The following is a 17,427-nucleotide window of genomic DNA, read 5'->3' as shown; positions in this document are numbered from 1 at the left end:
GGACGCTTAGTGACGTCATCTGTCATAAACCAAAGGAAACAAATGACTACGCGTATGCTATACCATACGTGTCCACGAATGTATTCAGATTGGCCATTTAAACCACTATGCCGGTTACATAAGGTCTGTGATCAAAATAATCGAACTCCTATGCCACTGACACGTACGTGTGTTTAAACAAGTTTACTGGCCTATGTTGGCCGCACAGCAGGCAGGTAAGCATGATCGCGTGATATTAATAAAATTATACAAAAATGAATGTTTTTAAATATCAATGGCTATTAAAAATATTGCATAACATCATCCCCATACAAAAGTATCTCGTACAAAATAAATCGAAATAATTATGATCCTCGCCAAATTACACATGAAACTTAATCCCATATTTTTCTCCGTATTTGTTGGAACGACTAGCACATGATATTACAAAACAGTACGGCATATTCTTTTTGTAAACATATATTCTAAATACGCCGTACTACGACTATTCCGACTGGCCGCCATTAGCGCACTGACAAGCTCCGTGGCACAATTTTGAGGCCCCGCCTACCGTGGCACAATATTCGTGGGGTCATTTTTGAGAGCTCTTTAGACATCTAGGTATATTAACAATCGCTGGGGGCAGGGCCCAAGCTGCCGGTGGTTAGGGCTGCAGAGAGAGGAACCGTCGAACTATCCGCGCTGTGTCCAAGATCACCGCCTTCTGCATCTGGCCCTTGATCCAGCCACCTAGCGAGAGTCTCTTAAGATGTTGGTCGAGACTCTTCGCTATGAGACCGTTCGCTGAAACGACTATCGGAACAATGATCGTTGATTCAACATCCCACATGGCGGTTATCTCGTGAGCCAAGTCTAGGTACTTACTGGACTTGTCCTTCTCGGCTTTCACGAGATTCTCATCATGGGGGATGGTGATGTCAACGAGCACTGCCCGGCGTTGCAGTCGATCTATTATCACAATGTCAGGCTTATTGGCTACAATAGTCCTGTCAGTGATAATAGATCGATCCCAATAGAGCGTGGCACGACCATTTTCGAGAACTGGCGCAGGTAAGTACTTGTAGTACGGTACTTTATTATTATTTCTCTTTATTTCTTTCAAATCTTAGGCTAGGCTATTTATAATACGAATATAAAAGTAAAATACAAAACCACTTACAAAACAATAAAAAAATATAAACATATTATAAAAAACCTAACCTAGGGTGCCGCCAGCAGCGGGGCAGGGCCCAAGCTGCCGGTGGTTAGGGCTGCAGAGAGAGGAACCGTCGGACTATCCGCGCCGTGTCCAAGATCACCGCCTTCTGCATCTGACCCTTGATCCAACCACCTAGCGAGAGTCTCTCGAGATGTTGGTCGAGACTCTTCGCTATGAGACCGTTCGCTGAAACGACTATCGGGACAATAATCGTCGAATCAACATCCCACATGGCGGTTATCTCGTAAGCCAAGTCTAGGTACTTACTGGATTTGTCCTTCTCGGCTTTCACGAGATTCTCATCATGGGGGATGGTGATGTCGACGAGCACGGCCCGGCATTGCGATCGATCTATTATGACAATGTCAGGCTTATTGGCTACAATAGTCCTGTCAGTGATAATAGATCGATCCCAATAGAGCGTGGCACGACCATTTTCGAGAACTGGCGCAGGTGTGTACTTGTAGTACGGTACTTCGCGGTCCACAAGACCGTATTGAAGAGCAAGCTGCTGGTGAATGATCCTGGCTACGAGATTATGCCTGTGCAAGTACTCACCGTTAGCTAGATGAGAACAACCGGAGATGATATGCCTGAGTGACTCTATTATTATTATTATTACTATCTAGATATTTTAGCTTATTTGTAAATCCCTACTATGATTAGTGTTTTAGAAAAATAACAGTGCTAATCATCATAATAGATACATAATCAGCGGTAACAATTACAACCCATTACTGCACAGGGTTCGTAGAATATTATAAGTAGTTTATTATTTTGAACTGTATTGCTTATTGTAAGGGTGTTTTTTTGCTAAGTTAATGATAACGCCTGATGGATTATGTGTTGCAATGCATCCGACGGCTAAAACCGATTTAGGAAGTTGGTCAATTCAGATCTATCAGCTCTAACAAATTACTTCAGTTTATGCAACTTGTACATACTAAACACATCGTTCACCAGCGTCCATAGTGCATATAAGGACTAATGACTTTAATCATCTTCGTCCATACATAGATATACACAGTGTTTTTTTTGTTTTCCGATTACTTCGACACGCAGTTGGGTTCATCATCAGGAACCACCCTGTATATCGCTTTTTGTTAAATTCGAAAAAAAAATTTTTTACGTTTCCAATTTCCATACATAATAAATGGATTAATTAGTGTGAACACTTAATCATAACATTAAAGTCATTGTCAAGTGTTTGACGGCACATGTCAAAACAAATAACATTAGGAAGTGGTAAGGGATGCCACACACATGTTCAGTCATTTTTTTTTTAATAATTCGGTAACCGTAAGCGTTAATAGGCTAGTTTCTTAGAGAAATTGATTGAAACCTTTGCGTCAAAATACAGGAAACAGTGTGAATTTCACGAAAGTCGAATTCAAGAAAACTATTAAAAACTAAGTGCATGGTCGTAGAAAAAGTATTGTATGCAACGGTGTTTAACTGAGTCAAAAAATACTCGTGGCGTGTCAATAACAATTTTCGGCTTCGCCTCAAATTGTTACCCACGCCACTCGTCTTTTTTGACCTCCTTTAAACGCCTGTTGCATCAAATATTATAGCGTTCGTTTTTTTTTCTATGGCTATTTCCATATACTCCTGCTGCGTGACGTCGGTCTGTTAATTGTGGTGCATACAACTGGCCTTTAATGAAAAATCACTGTTTTTACAGGACTCCAAAATGCCGTGGGATGGGTGGGAGGAGATCGCGTACCAGGCGGAATGCGACCGTCACGAGAGCCCCGAGTTCGACGAGGAGGCATGGAACCTGTGCGCCGAGGACCCGGACAGCAGAACTCGCAAGATTCAGGAGCTGAGGGACATGATATACGGTAACGTGACATTTGTGGCTCCACTCAAAGAAATACCTTGCTTCTCCCGAGCGTCCAATCTATGATCTGCTGCCGGACGATCGATGGTGCAACAGTGCAGTGAGTACAGCGACGCCATTTTCCGTAAAACCTGACTAAATGCCGATTGCCGACGCTCAAAAAATACTAGTCCTGTGTTGGAATCTCTGTGCTGAGGATAGGGTAAACTTTATGCCATACATTTTGTTGCCATTGCCACCGCTGCTGCTATTGCCATTGCTATGTTGCTGCGCCATTATTTTACATCTAGTTGAATAAGGTTGCTTGCCGACTGCGAATTTATTTAGACTGCTATCAAAAAATGCATGTTATTTCAAGTAATTGAATTTTTTTATCTGCGAAAATTTACGGGCTAAACTTATCAACAGAATTGTTTACGTGCTTACAGCCTTACATAAAATAGGCTAATGATTTGTATCTTAATTTAGCACACCACAACCACACAAACTTCATTACAAAATTACAACACTATAATAATTGCTAGCCTTACCAACACCATTTAGGTACTTATGGTACCTACTTGGTTCCAATTACTTTGTGCACTTGCCCAAAAAGGGAAAACTTTCAAATTTAAACATTTATTTAGTTAGTTTAATATTTTATTAAGGCCTCACTCAGCACTGTTACATGTCATTTTACAAACAATAAAAATAAACAAAGGCGGAAATGAAGGAGAACGAAATAGAAATGTAAAAAATAAACGACATTACTTACCTATTTGAAGCCACCATGATATCCAACCCAACATGATATCAATCTTGGGTACGTCCCAAATCCCACATTTTTTTTTTTTTTGCTCTTCGAGCTTGCCTGTCGCGAGAGAGGTTTGCCGTGCGCGTGCGAGAGAGACGCCTTTCGATCTGAGATGACAGACAAGATCTACAAAACATTCAGTTTAAATCTAAGACACCTTGAACTTTTTAAACTTTGAATAATGTAGATTGATACAGAGGGAGTAAAAACACTTAATACAAAGGTCTCGTTGTTACCTTCATTCATTCTTGCATCCCACGAAATAAACTAAATTAGACTTTAACTCAATATCCATAACTTCCATAAGAGTCATCATCACATAAAATACCAAAGCGCAGAATGTGAATCAGCCAACCACCAACCAACAAAACCCCCAATCATTTGATATCATTTGCCAATAAATTGTTACGTTATGAAAGATTTTATTCGGTACCAGGCTCCCATAACTCTCAAGGAGTAACGCCTTATTTTGTCCACAGAGCGTGGGGAATGCCAGCCGCCACAAATGGATGACGCCTTTCTGTTGCGGTTTTTGCGCGCCAGGCGCTCCGTCCCCGCGCGTGCGCACCGCTTAGTGAGTTATACTGCCCTGGTACTTATAAATAGATGGAAGCCGTATAACGGTGTCGTAAAACGCTGTAAATTGAAGTAAGTGTATACGAAAAGTTGAAATTATTGACGAGTCTATTTACTTGTTGAAAAGTGATTATTATGTTTATGATGAATAGAAATAGGAATTTAGGTTTCATATTTTTTTTCTCAAACATGCAATGAAATATTGTCTTTACGTTCCTTAAAATGGGCTGGGAAGTTTCGCTTTTTGGGCGCAACAACTCGAGAGGACTGTAAAGGGATTTCATATTATTTTTCAGGCCTAGGCCTGCAAAGTAACTTTTTTTTATAAAATATTGTCCTTTAGAGCATTTTTTTTATTTCATTGTATGTTTGAGAAAAGCACTATACATGCCTCGGCGTGAAAACGGATTCCCGGCCTCGTATCCCTATCCGGCCTCGCTCGCACGCTCGCTCGGCCGTATATACCCACTTGGCCGGGAATCCTCATTTTCCCGGCCTCTGATGTAATGTACTATTACTATCAATTATTTCAGTAAATAAACTACGTCCTTGTTTTATTTACTTTTAACAACTTTTAATTACCAATTTTTTTCTCTCTGTGTATTTCTCATCTACGCATGATATACGAGCTATGAAATAATAAAATTGTTCATTCAAACATAATACTTTAGAACTAAATCACAAGTAGCGTAGTAGTAAGAAATAACGCGAGCATTGCTCTCGACTGGAAACCGCAGAAACGCAGAATGCAAGTCGTGGTGACCCCGGGCACCCTGTCCACTCATGGAAGCGGTCCGTCGAAAATGAGCTACGGGCGGCTGGGTTGAGCTGGAGCGAGGCCACAAGGGTCGCTGAAGATAGGAAGGCATGGCGCGAGCTCGTGAAGGCCCTTTGCAACTCTAGGGTGCCTTAGACAAACAGACAACAACAACAACAAATCACAAGTGGCTCCAAACCAGAGTATGGTTTTTTGACAGACGAGGCTCCAAATACCTCTGTCTGTTGCGTTGCTCTGATCAACCTGATTTTCATGATAATTCTGATGATCATGGTATTCAAAAACTATCGTCCTTTTTCAGATGGTTCGCTACTGCAAATTCCGAGAGCAGAATCCACACCTCTGGCGCGGAGTCGATTGGTTAGGCATGCGCCGGCTCGGCAACGTGTTCGAAGGCGTACTGTATGACCGCCCTGACGTTGGCAGACTCATACTGTGCCGACTTGGTAAGGACACCTTTATACCGTCCACTGTCTGGTCCTCTTCGGCAAGTTCCAAAAAGACGACAGTTGCCTCTGGCGCGACTGCAGCATGCGACGCTTCGGCAACGTGTAAAGGTTAAGGTCGTGCATGACCGGCCTGTCGTTGGTATACTCCAACTTCAGTCTGTCCGCTAGCTACTGCAACTTCCAGAAACAGAACAAGCGCTTCTGGGTGGCTAGCCGAATGGCACAAACGCTCACGAAACGCTCACGAAACGAAGCGCTAGTAGATATCTATCTCTATCGCGCTTGCGTATTGGCGCGACAGAGCCAGCGGCGTATCGCTTTCGTTTGGCGTCGGAGAAATGCCATTCGGCTACGGGGCCTGGTCCCTCAATGCTCAAGCGTCACTCGGAAATGTCTTGCAGGAAGTGCTTTATGACTGGCCTGACGTATGCAGACTCATATTCCGCCGGCTAGAACTTCAGAAAATGCCTGACTTTCGGATCAACTCTCATAGAGTAATATCGACATCGTAACATCACTAAATGTGTCCCTCTCAAATTCCAGGTCTCTGGGACCCAGACACAACCCCAGTCGAAGATCTGATCCGCGGCACCCTCCTGCTCCTCGAAGTAGGGATCATGCAACCAAAACTCCAGGTCCTAGGTGGAGTGGCCATGGTGGACTGTGCCGGAATCACCATGAAACATATGAGATATCTCACTCCGTCCATCGCGCTACAAGCTATGAATGTGCTAGGGGTAAGGAAGACACCAAAGTAATTTGAAACCTTTGAAAACAGGCTGCAGTCTGTGGAATTTTTGTAAAGTAATCGTTTAAATCGACCAGTATAATCATAAAAGATACATGGACCTAGAATTTTTGCAATAAAAAGTCATATTATCTAACGTAACAAAAGACGTTATCTAGAAAACTAAATAATAAAATGCACCTTAGGCACATCTCGGACACTTGGCGATCAAATATTATGAAAGATGCGCGTTCCTAGCACACATTCTAAGCTCATGTAGGTGAACGCGTACCATGCTTGTGTGAGTGAGATATGACAGGTCGACTGTTCGCGTTTTTGACATGCGGTAACTGTGAGGTAACCGAGAGGGGGTGGGTGACACTTTCAGCGGGGATCGGTAGTGGCCATACTGACGATAGTACTCTTTATTATACTGTGCCTTAGGCTATCAATACTTCACACTTTTTTCATATTACGCATGCATCTGAAAAAGGATTACAAGGTTTGTACTCGTAAGTATTTAGCCATACGCATTAGGCATATTAAAATGTACCTCATTCATAATTAAGCATGATGCCATTGAACGCCATACTCACCTAGACAATACCTTCTATTCCAGTATGCATTCCCACTTCACCAACGCGGTGTCCACGTGGTCAACTGCTCCCGTGTCTTCGAGACCTTATTCTACTTCTTCAGAAGACTGGCACCAGCCGACGAACTCTGGAAGAAAGTCTACTTCCACAACGACTTTGCTTCTCTTCATAGGTTTGTGTATTTTGTATAATACCGTTGCACCAGTACCAAAGAGACTCTTATTGACGTATAAGATTGGCACTAGCTAGTCCCGTGTCTTTGAGACACTGTTCTACTTATTCAGAAGACTGGCACCAGCAGACGAACTCTGGAAGAAATTCTACTTCCTCAACGACTAATTTGCTTCTCTTCATAGGTTTGTCTATTTTGTATAACTTGTGCCGTCGCGCCATCGTCTGCTATCGTTTCCTATTGTAACATTGGCACAAGCCGATGTCCTCTGGAGACTGGAAGTTATTCATAATTTTACCTAAGTATATGATAATAAATAAAAAGAAAAACACAATGTTGGTAGTTGTAGAATCCGTTGAAATAAATCTGGTGTCCTAATTTGTAGTTGCGATGAAAAGTTTGTGACCAAACAACATGACATGATTTGAAAAAATGGAAATTCTACTGTGCTTTCTTGTTTTAATTTTTATCCTTTATCCTTCCTTCCTTATATTATATCCTTTTTTTCTGTTTTCCAGGTACATCGACCCAGAGTGCCTGCCAATTCGATACGGAGGAAAGCGGAAAGAAACGTCACTTTACACATGGCTGACGAAGATCAAGCATTACAGGAACAAGAGTTTCGACGACGATATCTGCAAGCTGGGGTACTCTGCCGATTATGATTATGACGAAATTTAAAGAAGATCTTTATTTTCGTGAAAAATACACTACTTGTATGAAATACTGTCACAAGAAGATCCCAGCCCCTTGGCAAGTTGACAAGGCCTAAAAATAAAAAGAAGTGTTTAAGCTGAATAGAGTCAAGCATTACACTCATGTGATGTGTAACATAATGTTTATTTTTTGTTCTACTACCTTAGGTAGGATATGAGTCTGAAAAACATTTGTAAAAACCTTAGGGTTCATGTAACAATATAATGTTTGTTTGGGGGTGATATGATAACAGGTAGTAAGAATATTAAAAAAAACACTGGCCAAGCAATAGATAGAACAATATTGTTGAGGTCATGGGATAGGTACTTTTATACATATAATATAATACCTAGGTATACAGGGTGCCCGGTAATTAATGGACAACCTTTTAACCACCAAGAGGGCACCTTATACTGGTCCAGAAAATCGACTTTAAGGTTTAGTAAAAGTCGCCTGATTTTCGAGATTTTCACACTTTTTAAAATTTTAATTTTAATTACCGGGCACCCGGTATATACAAATAAATCGAAATATTATAATAATATTGTAAAAATAGTACCTACAGACGTCTGTGATAAACCTTCCATCCATTAAACATCAATACATATATCTTGATAAATAATTCCGGTGATTACCTAACTACATATATTATAAAACAGCAAATTTATTTAAAAAAATGATTATAGAATAGGCACTGCATTATTTACAGGTTTATTTTGTACTGGCAGTTTATAGTGATAGTAATAATGTATACATTTAAATAGTTAATAGTTTTATTATTGACATATATGAGGTACAGTCAACCAATTGGAACCCTAGACCACTGTAGAACTATTCCGTAGTGACGTTATTAAATCAGATTGTAAGAAATCTCTTACTGCTTGTCATTTTGACATGGTTGTAGAGTGGCCTAGGGTTCCAATTGGTTGACTGTACTTTGAAAATTTCTGCGTTCAACGCATGGTGCTCAATACTATATGAGAAACCCGAAAGATTTGGAAAAAAGTGGCTACAAGTTCTTGTGAGTCTTAATTGTCTAATTTGAAATTCTGAATATTATTACGACGACCGGTCTGGCTTAAATAGTCGGTCGGTAGTGTCCCTGTCTGCTAAACAGACGGTCATGGGTTCGAATCCCTGTAATGGCATTTATTTGTGTGATGAACACAGATATTTCTTCTTGAGTCGTGGATGTTTTCAATGCATATCGTCGCCTAGAACCCATATGACAAGCGTTGCTTTGTTGTTTGGGGCTAGGTTGATCTAATGTGTAAGTCCGTTTTCACATTATCCGATCCGATATCGGATGTCGGAAGGATTTCAATGGAAAAAATCCAAGATGGCGCCTGTAATTTATGGGATATCATACATCCAATATCGGATCGGATAATGTGAAAACGCACTAAGGTGTCCTCTAATATTTATTTTATTTTTATTTTTTACTGTTAAACTCGCATTTAAAAGCGTGACTCTGCTATAAGTTGAAATATCGACTAGTGAAACAATATTTTAAATGGTAACCTATATAATATTATATATTAAGAATTAAGTTTTGCATCGGTATCTTATTTTAATAAGGTTGGCAGGTGACTATTTTGACCAATTACTTTTAAGTTGTACATGTGTTGAATATATTTTCTATTACTTGTAACTAATTTTTTTATAATAAAACTTTTGTTGGTAGTACTTATTGACTATTGATAAAAACCTTACATTGTACTGAAATTAAACGTGATATTTACAAAAAAATGTGTTTAGTTTTCTGTTAACCCACAAATCCTCCTTTTTTAATATTTAACCTTTCATGACCTTAAACATTAAAAAAATAAATCACACCTTAACTAATTTTGGCATAATTCAAATTTGAGTGTTCCTATTTTGACGTATGGGTTTCAAAAGGTTAAAATAAATTCGATCAGACTTACTTAAAAATTCTCACATTTGAACTAGGGATATAGTTTTTTTAACTAAGTAACCTCTTGATTTTTTTTTCTATACAGGGTATAATAATAGTAGGAGATCCTATGTCATATTTTTACAAGTTTTTATTCAACTTGCCTTGCTAGTTTTTATTCAATTTGACCCACTTCCCGGTTTCCGATTGAGCTGAAATTTTGCACACATATGTAAATCACGTGACAATGCAATATTATGGTATCATGGAGCTGATCTGATGATGGAGCAGAAAGGTGGTCATAGGAACTCTATTATATCATGAAACACGTCGTATCCCCATCGAGTAAGGGGTTTTTAGAAACGTTTTGGAGAGCAGTAAAATGAATGTTGAAAGAAAGGTAAAGTCGGCAATAAAAGCTTGTGCCAAAAATTATTTTTTTGCAAAAAACTTATTCTCCATTTACTCGTACGTGTCAAAATTTTTATTTTCCTTTAGAACACTGTAATGAACCTTTAATCAACCCCTCTCCTTTTTAACGAAAATAAAAGAGTTTTGTGCATTATGCGCATGTATCATTCCTGAATGTAAGCTACACTGAGCAGCAAAAGGGCATGGCGAATTTACCAATTAACTCATAATTTCTCCCTGCAATTTTGCAGTTAACTGTACCTGGTGTATTCTTTAGGTACAAAGTGAAAAAGGAAAAAAAAGGTATAAGTAAAAAGTATAAGTGACTCGTACAGTATGCGTGATTCACTTACACAACGGACGACTTCCATTAGATGCGGCATTGTGACATAGTGCTCCCGGTGATATTATAAACTCTGGGGGCCGATTTTTGAGTCTCACTGTCACTAAAATACCGGTTGAAAACGGTGAATTGCCTATTATTTTCAGTGACAGTTTTCTGAATTCGAACACCGTGAGACTCAAAAATCGGCCCCCTGGCCAGAGAAATACATGACTACGCTCCATGTTTCGGAATTTTAAGACAACAATTTTTTTTCATAGCACCTGTCACCACATACGTGAGACTAACAGCGCCCTCTTGACAATGCTCATATGTATATCCCTTGTCAGGCTTTACATTGGCCGATTGGCGCTTTTCCTCTACCACTCACCACACTCAACGAAGGCTCCCACCAAACGGTCTTTAGTTCAGTAGATTTCGATACAAGTGTGAAAAAGAGGAAATTCTAAACGAAGACGAAGCTTCAACATGACAAGTAATGAAGGTACTACTTTACGCACTAGTGCGGAAAAAGTACCATATGTACAATACAAACCCTGAATAATGCAGTGTCTATATCAGGCAGTACGTATAACTTGAAAGTATCGTTAAGGGTCATCACGCGGAAGGCATACTGATAACCCTTATCCAGTAGGCCATGCAGTCATATTGTCAGTGTATGTCGATCGCATTGGCAGACTGTTGCGAGTTATGCGCGCCTGGTCTAATTATTTAATTACACAGTTAATGTTTATTATAAAACTGTGGTATATAATTGATTAATTACGAGTAAGAAAGACAATGGCGATGAAATAATAGAATTGGAGCAGCCGGGACTCACCTTCTTCAATAGCTCAATGTCCGCCACTCCAATTTTTGAGTTATTTTCAACACAGTTCGGTGATCTTGATTGAAACTTATGCACGTGACGTCACTTGTGGGAGCGCTCCCTTTTTTTCAACAATTTTGAGTTTTTAAACTTGAATATAAACTTTTGGAAGCGTCCGCGGCGGTCGTTGTCTTTCACACTGACGTTTTCAGGTGAGGTGAGGTGGGGGAAGGAATGGATATTGCCATACATAAAAATATATTGAAAAAAGGATGCGTTCGAGTAGTGTGTGTGTATGTGGGTTATTAAAGTAATATGAAAATAATTCGAAATACAATAAATATTCACAATGGCGTAGCCAACTTCGGGGCGCCTAGAGGTTTCCTCTACATTGAGTTAAGTTATAATTTGAAATGATTACTACTAAAACTACTATGTGTTTATACTATAAACTAAGTTTAGGTATACTATATTAAGTTAAATTATTGCGTAGGTAAAGGACAGAGCCGAGTTACGGGACGGACATAAGTCCCTGAAGAGGTAGTTACTTTAGCGACACGAATGATGTTATCTTTTCCAGGGAAAACTTCTGAAACAACCGCGAGAGGCCAAAACATAGGATGAGAATTATGATCTTTAATGACAACAACTGTTCCCACTGTCACAGGGTTAGATGGAGTATTCCATTTATTGCGTTGCTGAAGGGAAGTGAGATATTCAGTGCTGAAACGGTTCCAATAGCTTTGAACTATTTTATTTAAGAGTTGATAACGAGTTAGCATATTATTTGAGATGTTAGTATCAATTTTCTCAGCGGGTAAAAACTTAAGCGGGGTGACGTTTAAGAAATGACTTGGAGATAACGCGGTCGGATCAGATGGATCCGAAGATAGTACACAAATTGGGCGGCTGTTAAGCAAGCCTTCAATTTGAACAAGAATTGAGTTAAATTCCTCATAGGTTAGAATTTGAGTACCTATAGCTTTGTATAAGTGTGCTTTAACAGATTTAATATTTGTCTCACTCAAACCATTAAAATTAGGTCCATAAGGTGGACTATGTTGAAACTGAATTTTATGTTGCGCGAGATAATTGGTTAAATAATTATTGTAATCAGTGGACTGTATAAGTGGGTAGATTTCATTTAATTTGTGTTTCGCGCCAATAAAATTAGTTCCTCCGTCACTATATAAAATAGAAACAGGGCCTCTGCGTGAAATGAAACGTTTAAAAGCGGCAAGAAATAAGTCCGTGCTCAAATCAGAAACTAATTCCAAATGGATAGCCTTTGTTGTTAAACAAACGAAGAGACATATGTAAGCCTTGTGGCTTTTAACTCCGCGCCGGCGTATATGCGTGATATAAAACGGTCCGCCATAATCGACAGCCGTGTGTACGAATGCCTTTACTTGTGAGACACGGATGGCGGGAAGGTCGCCCATCGGTGGCTGGGTCTACACTGGTTTGAGTTTGAAACAGGAGTTGCATTTGTGCACTCTTTGACGAATTAAATTACGAGCAGTGATGATCCAGTATTTTTGTCTAATTAATGTAAATACCAATTCGGGACCGGTATGCAGGTTCGACGAATGGTAATAGTCTACTAACAGCGATACTATTCTACCTTTTGCGGATAACAGTATTTGATGTTTTTGATCAAAACTTAATTGAGAATTAGTGAGTCTACCTCCAACTCTTAACAGACCTTTGTCGTCAATGAACGGTTGTAATTTTAAAACAGATCTACTAGGAATTAATTTATTCCTTTTGATAGCTTCAAGCTCGCGGGCGAAATGAGTTTCTTGATGATAGAGTAATACACGGGTCTCTGCGCATTCTAAATCATTTAAGTTTATAGTACCATGCGATTTTAATACTCTTAAAAAGCGGAGAACGTAAACAAGTGTGCGGATTAATTTAGTCCAAGTCGCGCATCGCATGGCGAGGTTATGAATTGGATGAGTAGGTTCGAACGTAGACACGACTTGTGCGGGGAGCGATGTGATTTTAATTTCTTGCAAATCCTGATTGTCATTATTTATTTTAAATTCTATTACAGGCCATGTATTAATTGGATCAAACAGCCATTGCGGGCCATGGAACCAGAGTGAGTTATTTGTTAGTCCTAGAGGCGTTACAGGTCGTGAAACAATATCTGCCGGATTTTCCACACCACGAACGTGAAACCAATGCGCTGCGGGTAAGTATTCATTTATTTGAGCGATACGATTAGCTACAAATGTTTGATATTTATAAGCTGGAGAATGAATCCATGTAAGAGTCACAGTGGCGTCTGAAAAAGCGTAAATTTTATCTACAGTGCATCGTTTACTTAGGACGTTTCGAACAGAATGTATTAATTTAGCAAGTAACAAAGCTGCACAGAGTTCTAAGCGAGCGAGGGTTTTATTTGGATTGGAAACTTTGGACTTAGCGGTGAGTAGTCTAACTGAGTGAGCGATTGAGTTTTCATTTGTATCTACGCGAATATAGATGGCAGCACCGTAGCACTGCTGGCTGGCATCGGCGAATCCAATTAGGGTTACTCTGTTACTAGCTGTGATGCCAATGTGGCGCGGTATTTCAATTTTTGATAAGTGTGGAAGTTCCAGATGAAATTGTTTCCATTTGGAAATAATGGAGTCGGGCACTTCATCGTCCCATTGAAGTTGAAGTTTGAAACATTCTTGAATGAGTAATTTCATATAAGCTACAACGGGGCTTATGAGACCTAAAGGGTCAAATAAGCGCGCAGTAACAGATAAAATCGTGCGTTTTGTACAAGTTTTTGGAAAATCTATATTTGTTTTGAAATGGAAATTGTCATCAGTAGGTTGCCACTGCATACCTACGATTTTTGTATCAGCGTTGGGTTCATCATCGAATTTCACAGCGAGAGGGCTCTTTTGTGCGGATGGGATTCGCGACAAGAGTTGACTATCATTTGAAATCCATTTGACTAAATTAAAACCTCCTTCTTTGAACATAGCGGTCATATCTTTATATATTTTCTCAGCCGTATCGACGTCATCAACGGAGCTAACATAATCATCAACGTACATATGATTTTCGGCTTCGTGCGTGGCGAGCGGGTACGACGCGCGACTGCATGTCCGCGGCGAGCTGTCGGACGACACGCAGAGCTAAGTATGGTGAACTTGAGACGCCAAAACAAACCCTATTGAAATGATATATTTCAATGGGTGAGTTGGAATCAAACCTAAACAAAATTCTTTGAAAGGAGTGATGATCAGGAGAAAGTTTGACTTGAAAATACATTTTTTCGATGTCTGCGGAGATTGCGATTGAAAATATGCGGAGATTTAATAGCAATTCGAATATATTATTCTGTAAAACTGGTCCGGTATATAGTAAATCATTTAAGGATTTTCCTGAGGTAGTTTTACACCCAGCGTTCAGTACAATGCGCGTTTTTGAAGTTTCTTTGTCCGGGCGATAAACGGCTCTATGCGGTATGTAATAAGAATCAGTGTTTTGAAAATTATTCGGAACCTTTGTTAAATAACCTTGATCGATATAATTTTGAATAGTTGAGTTGTAATCTGACCGTAAACCAGATGAGTCGAGTTTCTTTTCTAGATTCAATAAGCGGTGCTTCGCGGCAGAGTAAGATGATCCTAGTTCGGCGGGCGAGTGTTTGAACGGGAGAGCGACCGTATAGGTACCGTCGTCACCGCGCGTATAAGTTGACTGAAAATGTTTTTCACATGCTTCGTCGTCGGGACTAAAATGGTTTTTTTCTGGGACATTTTCAATTTCCCAAAAGCGTTGCGTTAATTGATCGAGACGAAAATCTTCCGTTTGGCAAAAAAATGTCTTTTCCACGTTGTGAGAATTTAATGAGTGAGTGTTATTATTGAGCGTTTGAGGTAAACACAGGGCTCTTCCGCCGGCGATATATCCTAGAGTAGTTTCGAGACCGATAATTGTCGAGGTCGGTGAAGTTACTTTTCCCGGTCCGAGTAATGTAGGGAATAATTCATTGCCTATCAAGCAATCAATTTCACCCGGTAAGTAATATTCGTCATCAGCCATCGGCAGGCCTTGCAGGTGTTCTAACTGAGTGGCTTCGAGTTGAGTTCCAGGTAAAATGTCGGTAATGTCATCCATAACGCGACAGCAAACGGTATAGGAACAGCGTGAGTCGTAACGAGAATGTATTGTGAGTTGCGTTATTCCAAATGTGGTATCTGTGATTTTTCCTATGCCATTAATCACAGCGGGCTCAGTAATGACCTTTAAATTTAAACGTTCACAGCAAGCTTTCGTTATAAAGTTAGTAGCCGCTCCTGTATCTAAAAATACGCGGAGACTATGTCTTTGGTTATTGTTATATGCATAAACCGTCGCGGTTGGGCATAAAACTAGCGTTTCAGTATTTAAATTCTGCGCGGGAACGTTAACAGATAACGCGAGGTTGTTATTTTTATTAGCGGGAGTGCGCGGCCCGTTTACAGCTGAGACGGTCTCGCTGTCCTGCGTGCGAGCAGTACTCGCCGTGGGCGAGCGCGGCTGACGCGGCGAGTGCGACAGAGACGGAATATTCGCAGAGCTTGGACACGGCGCTCTTGTAGCCGTCGCGCCTGCTTGACTATTTATATTTATATTGCTCTTGTCGCTTGTGGAATCAGCTGATCGCGGGGAATTAGAATTGGTATCGTAATGTAGCAAAGAGTGATGTTTTTTATTGCAAATCGAACATCTGTTTGTTGATTTGCAAGTACTGATATGGTGAAAACCTAAGCAGTTTATGCAAAATGTGTGTTGACGTACTATGTCATTACGCGATTGAGTGTTTTGTTTTAGGAAATGGTCGCATTTAAATAGCGGGTGTGAGGGTTGAGAGTTGCAAACTTTGCATGGTCGAGGCTGAGTAACAGTTTCTAACTTGCTTGACGTTTGAGGTTGGGAAACTTGAGGAACTTGAGCGACTTGAGTACAGAATGTTTTTATTTTATTAATTTGCGGTGCGGGTTTAGCAAAATTTTGAGTGCGCGTGTTGTTATTATTATTATTAGTTTGAGAGCGAGACTGTGAGTGGAGTACTTGAAGTTTACTTTGTTCAGTTAAAAACTTTTTCAAGTCACTAAATTTAGGAATATCAATTTGTCTATGAGTCTGTTCGAATAGATCAATCATAGATTTATCCAATTTGCTTAAGGCAATATGTGTTATAATGAAATCTGATAAGTTATCAATTTTCAAGCGTTGTAAGGCTGCTTCAGCGGAACAAAAGTTGTCAAGTATATTATCTACAGACTGTCCACTTTTTTGCTGCAACATTTGGTCTAGATAGATAAAAGCTTGTACCCTAGTATCTTGATATTTTGCTAGAAGAGCTTGCCATATGATTTCATAATTTTCTGAGGTAGCGGTTATTCCGGAACAAACATTGAGTGCTTTTCCGCTGAGACATCCTATAAGGTACTGGACCTTTTCAGCATTTGTTAAGCGAGTGTTAGTGTGTATAACACTGCGGAAATTTTCATAGAAGACTGGCCACTTAGTAGGTGTACCATCGAACCCTATGAGTTGAAGCGGGGGTAACTTAGTATTAAAGTTATTATTTTTCTTTTGGTCCTCAAGCTCTTGCTTCAGTATGGTTTCCTTTTGTTTAATGTAACAATATAACTCGTCAAATGTATTTAAAATACTAAAACTCGGCTGAGCCTCAGGATTTTCTTTGAGTTGTTCAATCAAAAGTTTATCTACTGTTTCTATATAATCTAAACGCGTTTTGTCTACTGATTGAGCTCTTGCTAAGAACTGCGTGCGAGAAACATCGTCGGAAACCATTAAGCTTAAGTTATAGACTTCTTGAATTATTTGAAACAGAAATTGTTTTTTATGTTCGAGAAAAGTAATCATGACATCTTCGTCGCTTGTACCAGCTTCATTTTTCTTTCCACCACCCATCTTTTGCGAAAAGTTAGTTTAAAATAGTTATCAATATGCGTAATTAGTTGAATAATAAAAGTGCGGTGAGCGGCGACTAAGTATTTAATGTTTATAAAATGGCGGGTAGGTGTAGGTATATATGGTGCAAGCGGCGAACAACTTTTTACATTTGATTATGCGAATATGCGAGTTTTACCAAAAATAAGCTTTTAATTTTGAAGAAT

The 17,427-nt window shown here is 39.7% G+C and overlaps 1 protein-coding gene across 1 annotated transcript in view; it reads left to right on the top strand.

Annotated features, from left to right (window-relative positions):
* The window catches only part of LOC125233910 (clavesin-1-like), a 40,902-nt gene extending 32,636 nt beyond the window's left edge, over positions 1 to 8,266 (top strand). Inside the window, exons 2-7 of the mRNA XM_048140082.1 lie at positions 2,883 to 3,042; positions 4,314 to 4,408; positions 5,490 to 5,634; positions 6,181 to 6,374; positions 6,984 to 7,132; positions 7,651 to 8,266. Of these exons, the coding sequence (XP_047996039.1) occupies positions 2,883 to 3,042; positions 4,314 to 4,408; positions 5,490 to 5,634; positions 6,181 to 6,374; positions 6,984 to 7,132; positions 7,651 to 7,813 (906 nt within the window). The 3' untranslated portion in view covers positions 7,814 to 8,266. The remainder of the gene's footprint in view (positions 1 to 2,882; positions 3,043 to 4,313; positions 4,409 to 5,489; positions 5,635 to 6,180; positions 6,375 to 6,983; positions 7,133 to 7,650) is intronic.
* The last annotated feature ends 9,161 nt before the right edge of the window (positions 8,267 to 17,427 follow it).

Source organism: Leguminivora glycinivorella, chromosome 15, assembly GCF_023078275.1.
Source record: "Leguminivora glycinivorella isolate SPB_JAAS2020 chromosome 15, LegGlyc_1.1, whole genome shotgun sequence".
NCBI lineage: Eukaryota > Metazoa > Arthropoda > Insecta > Lepidoptera > Tortricidae > Leguminivora > Leguminivora glycinivorella.
The sequence above is the reverse complement of the archived record's forward strand: the minus strand, read 5'-3'. Positions and strand labels throughout refer to the sequence as shown.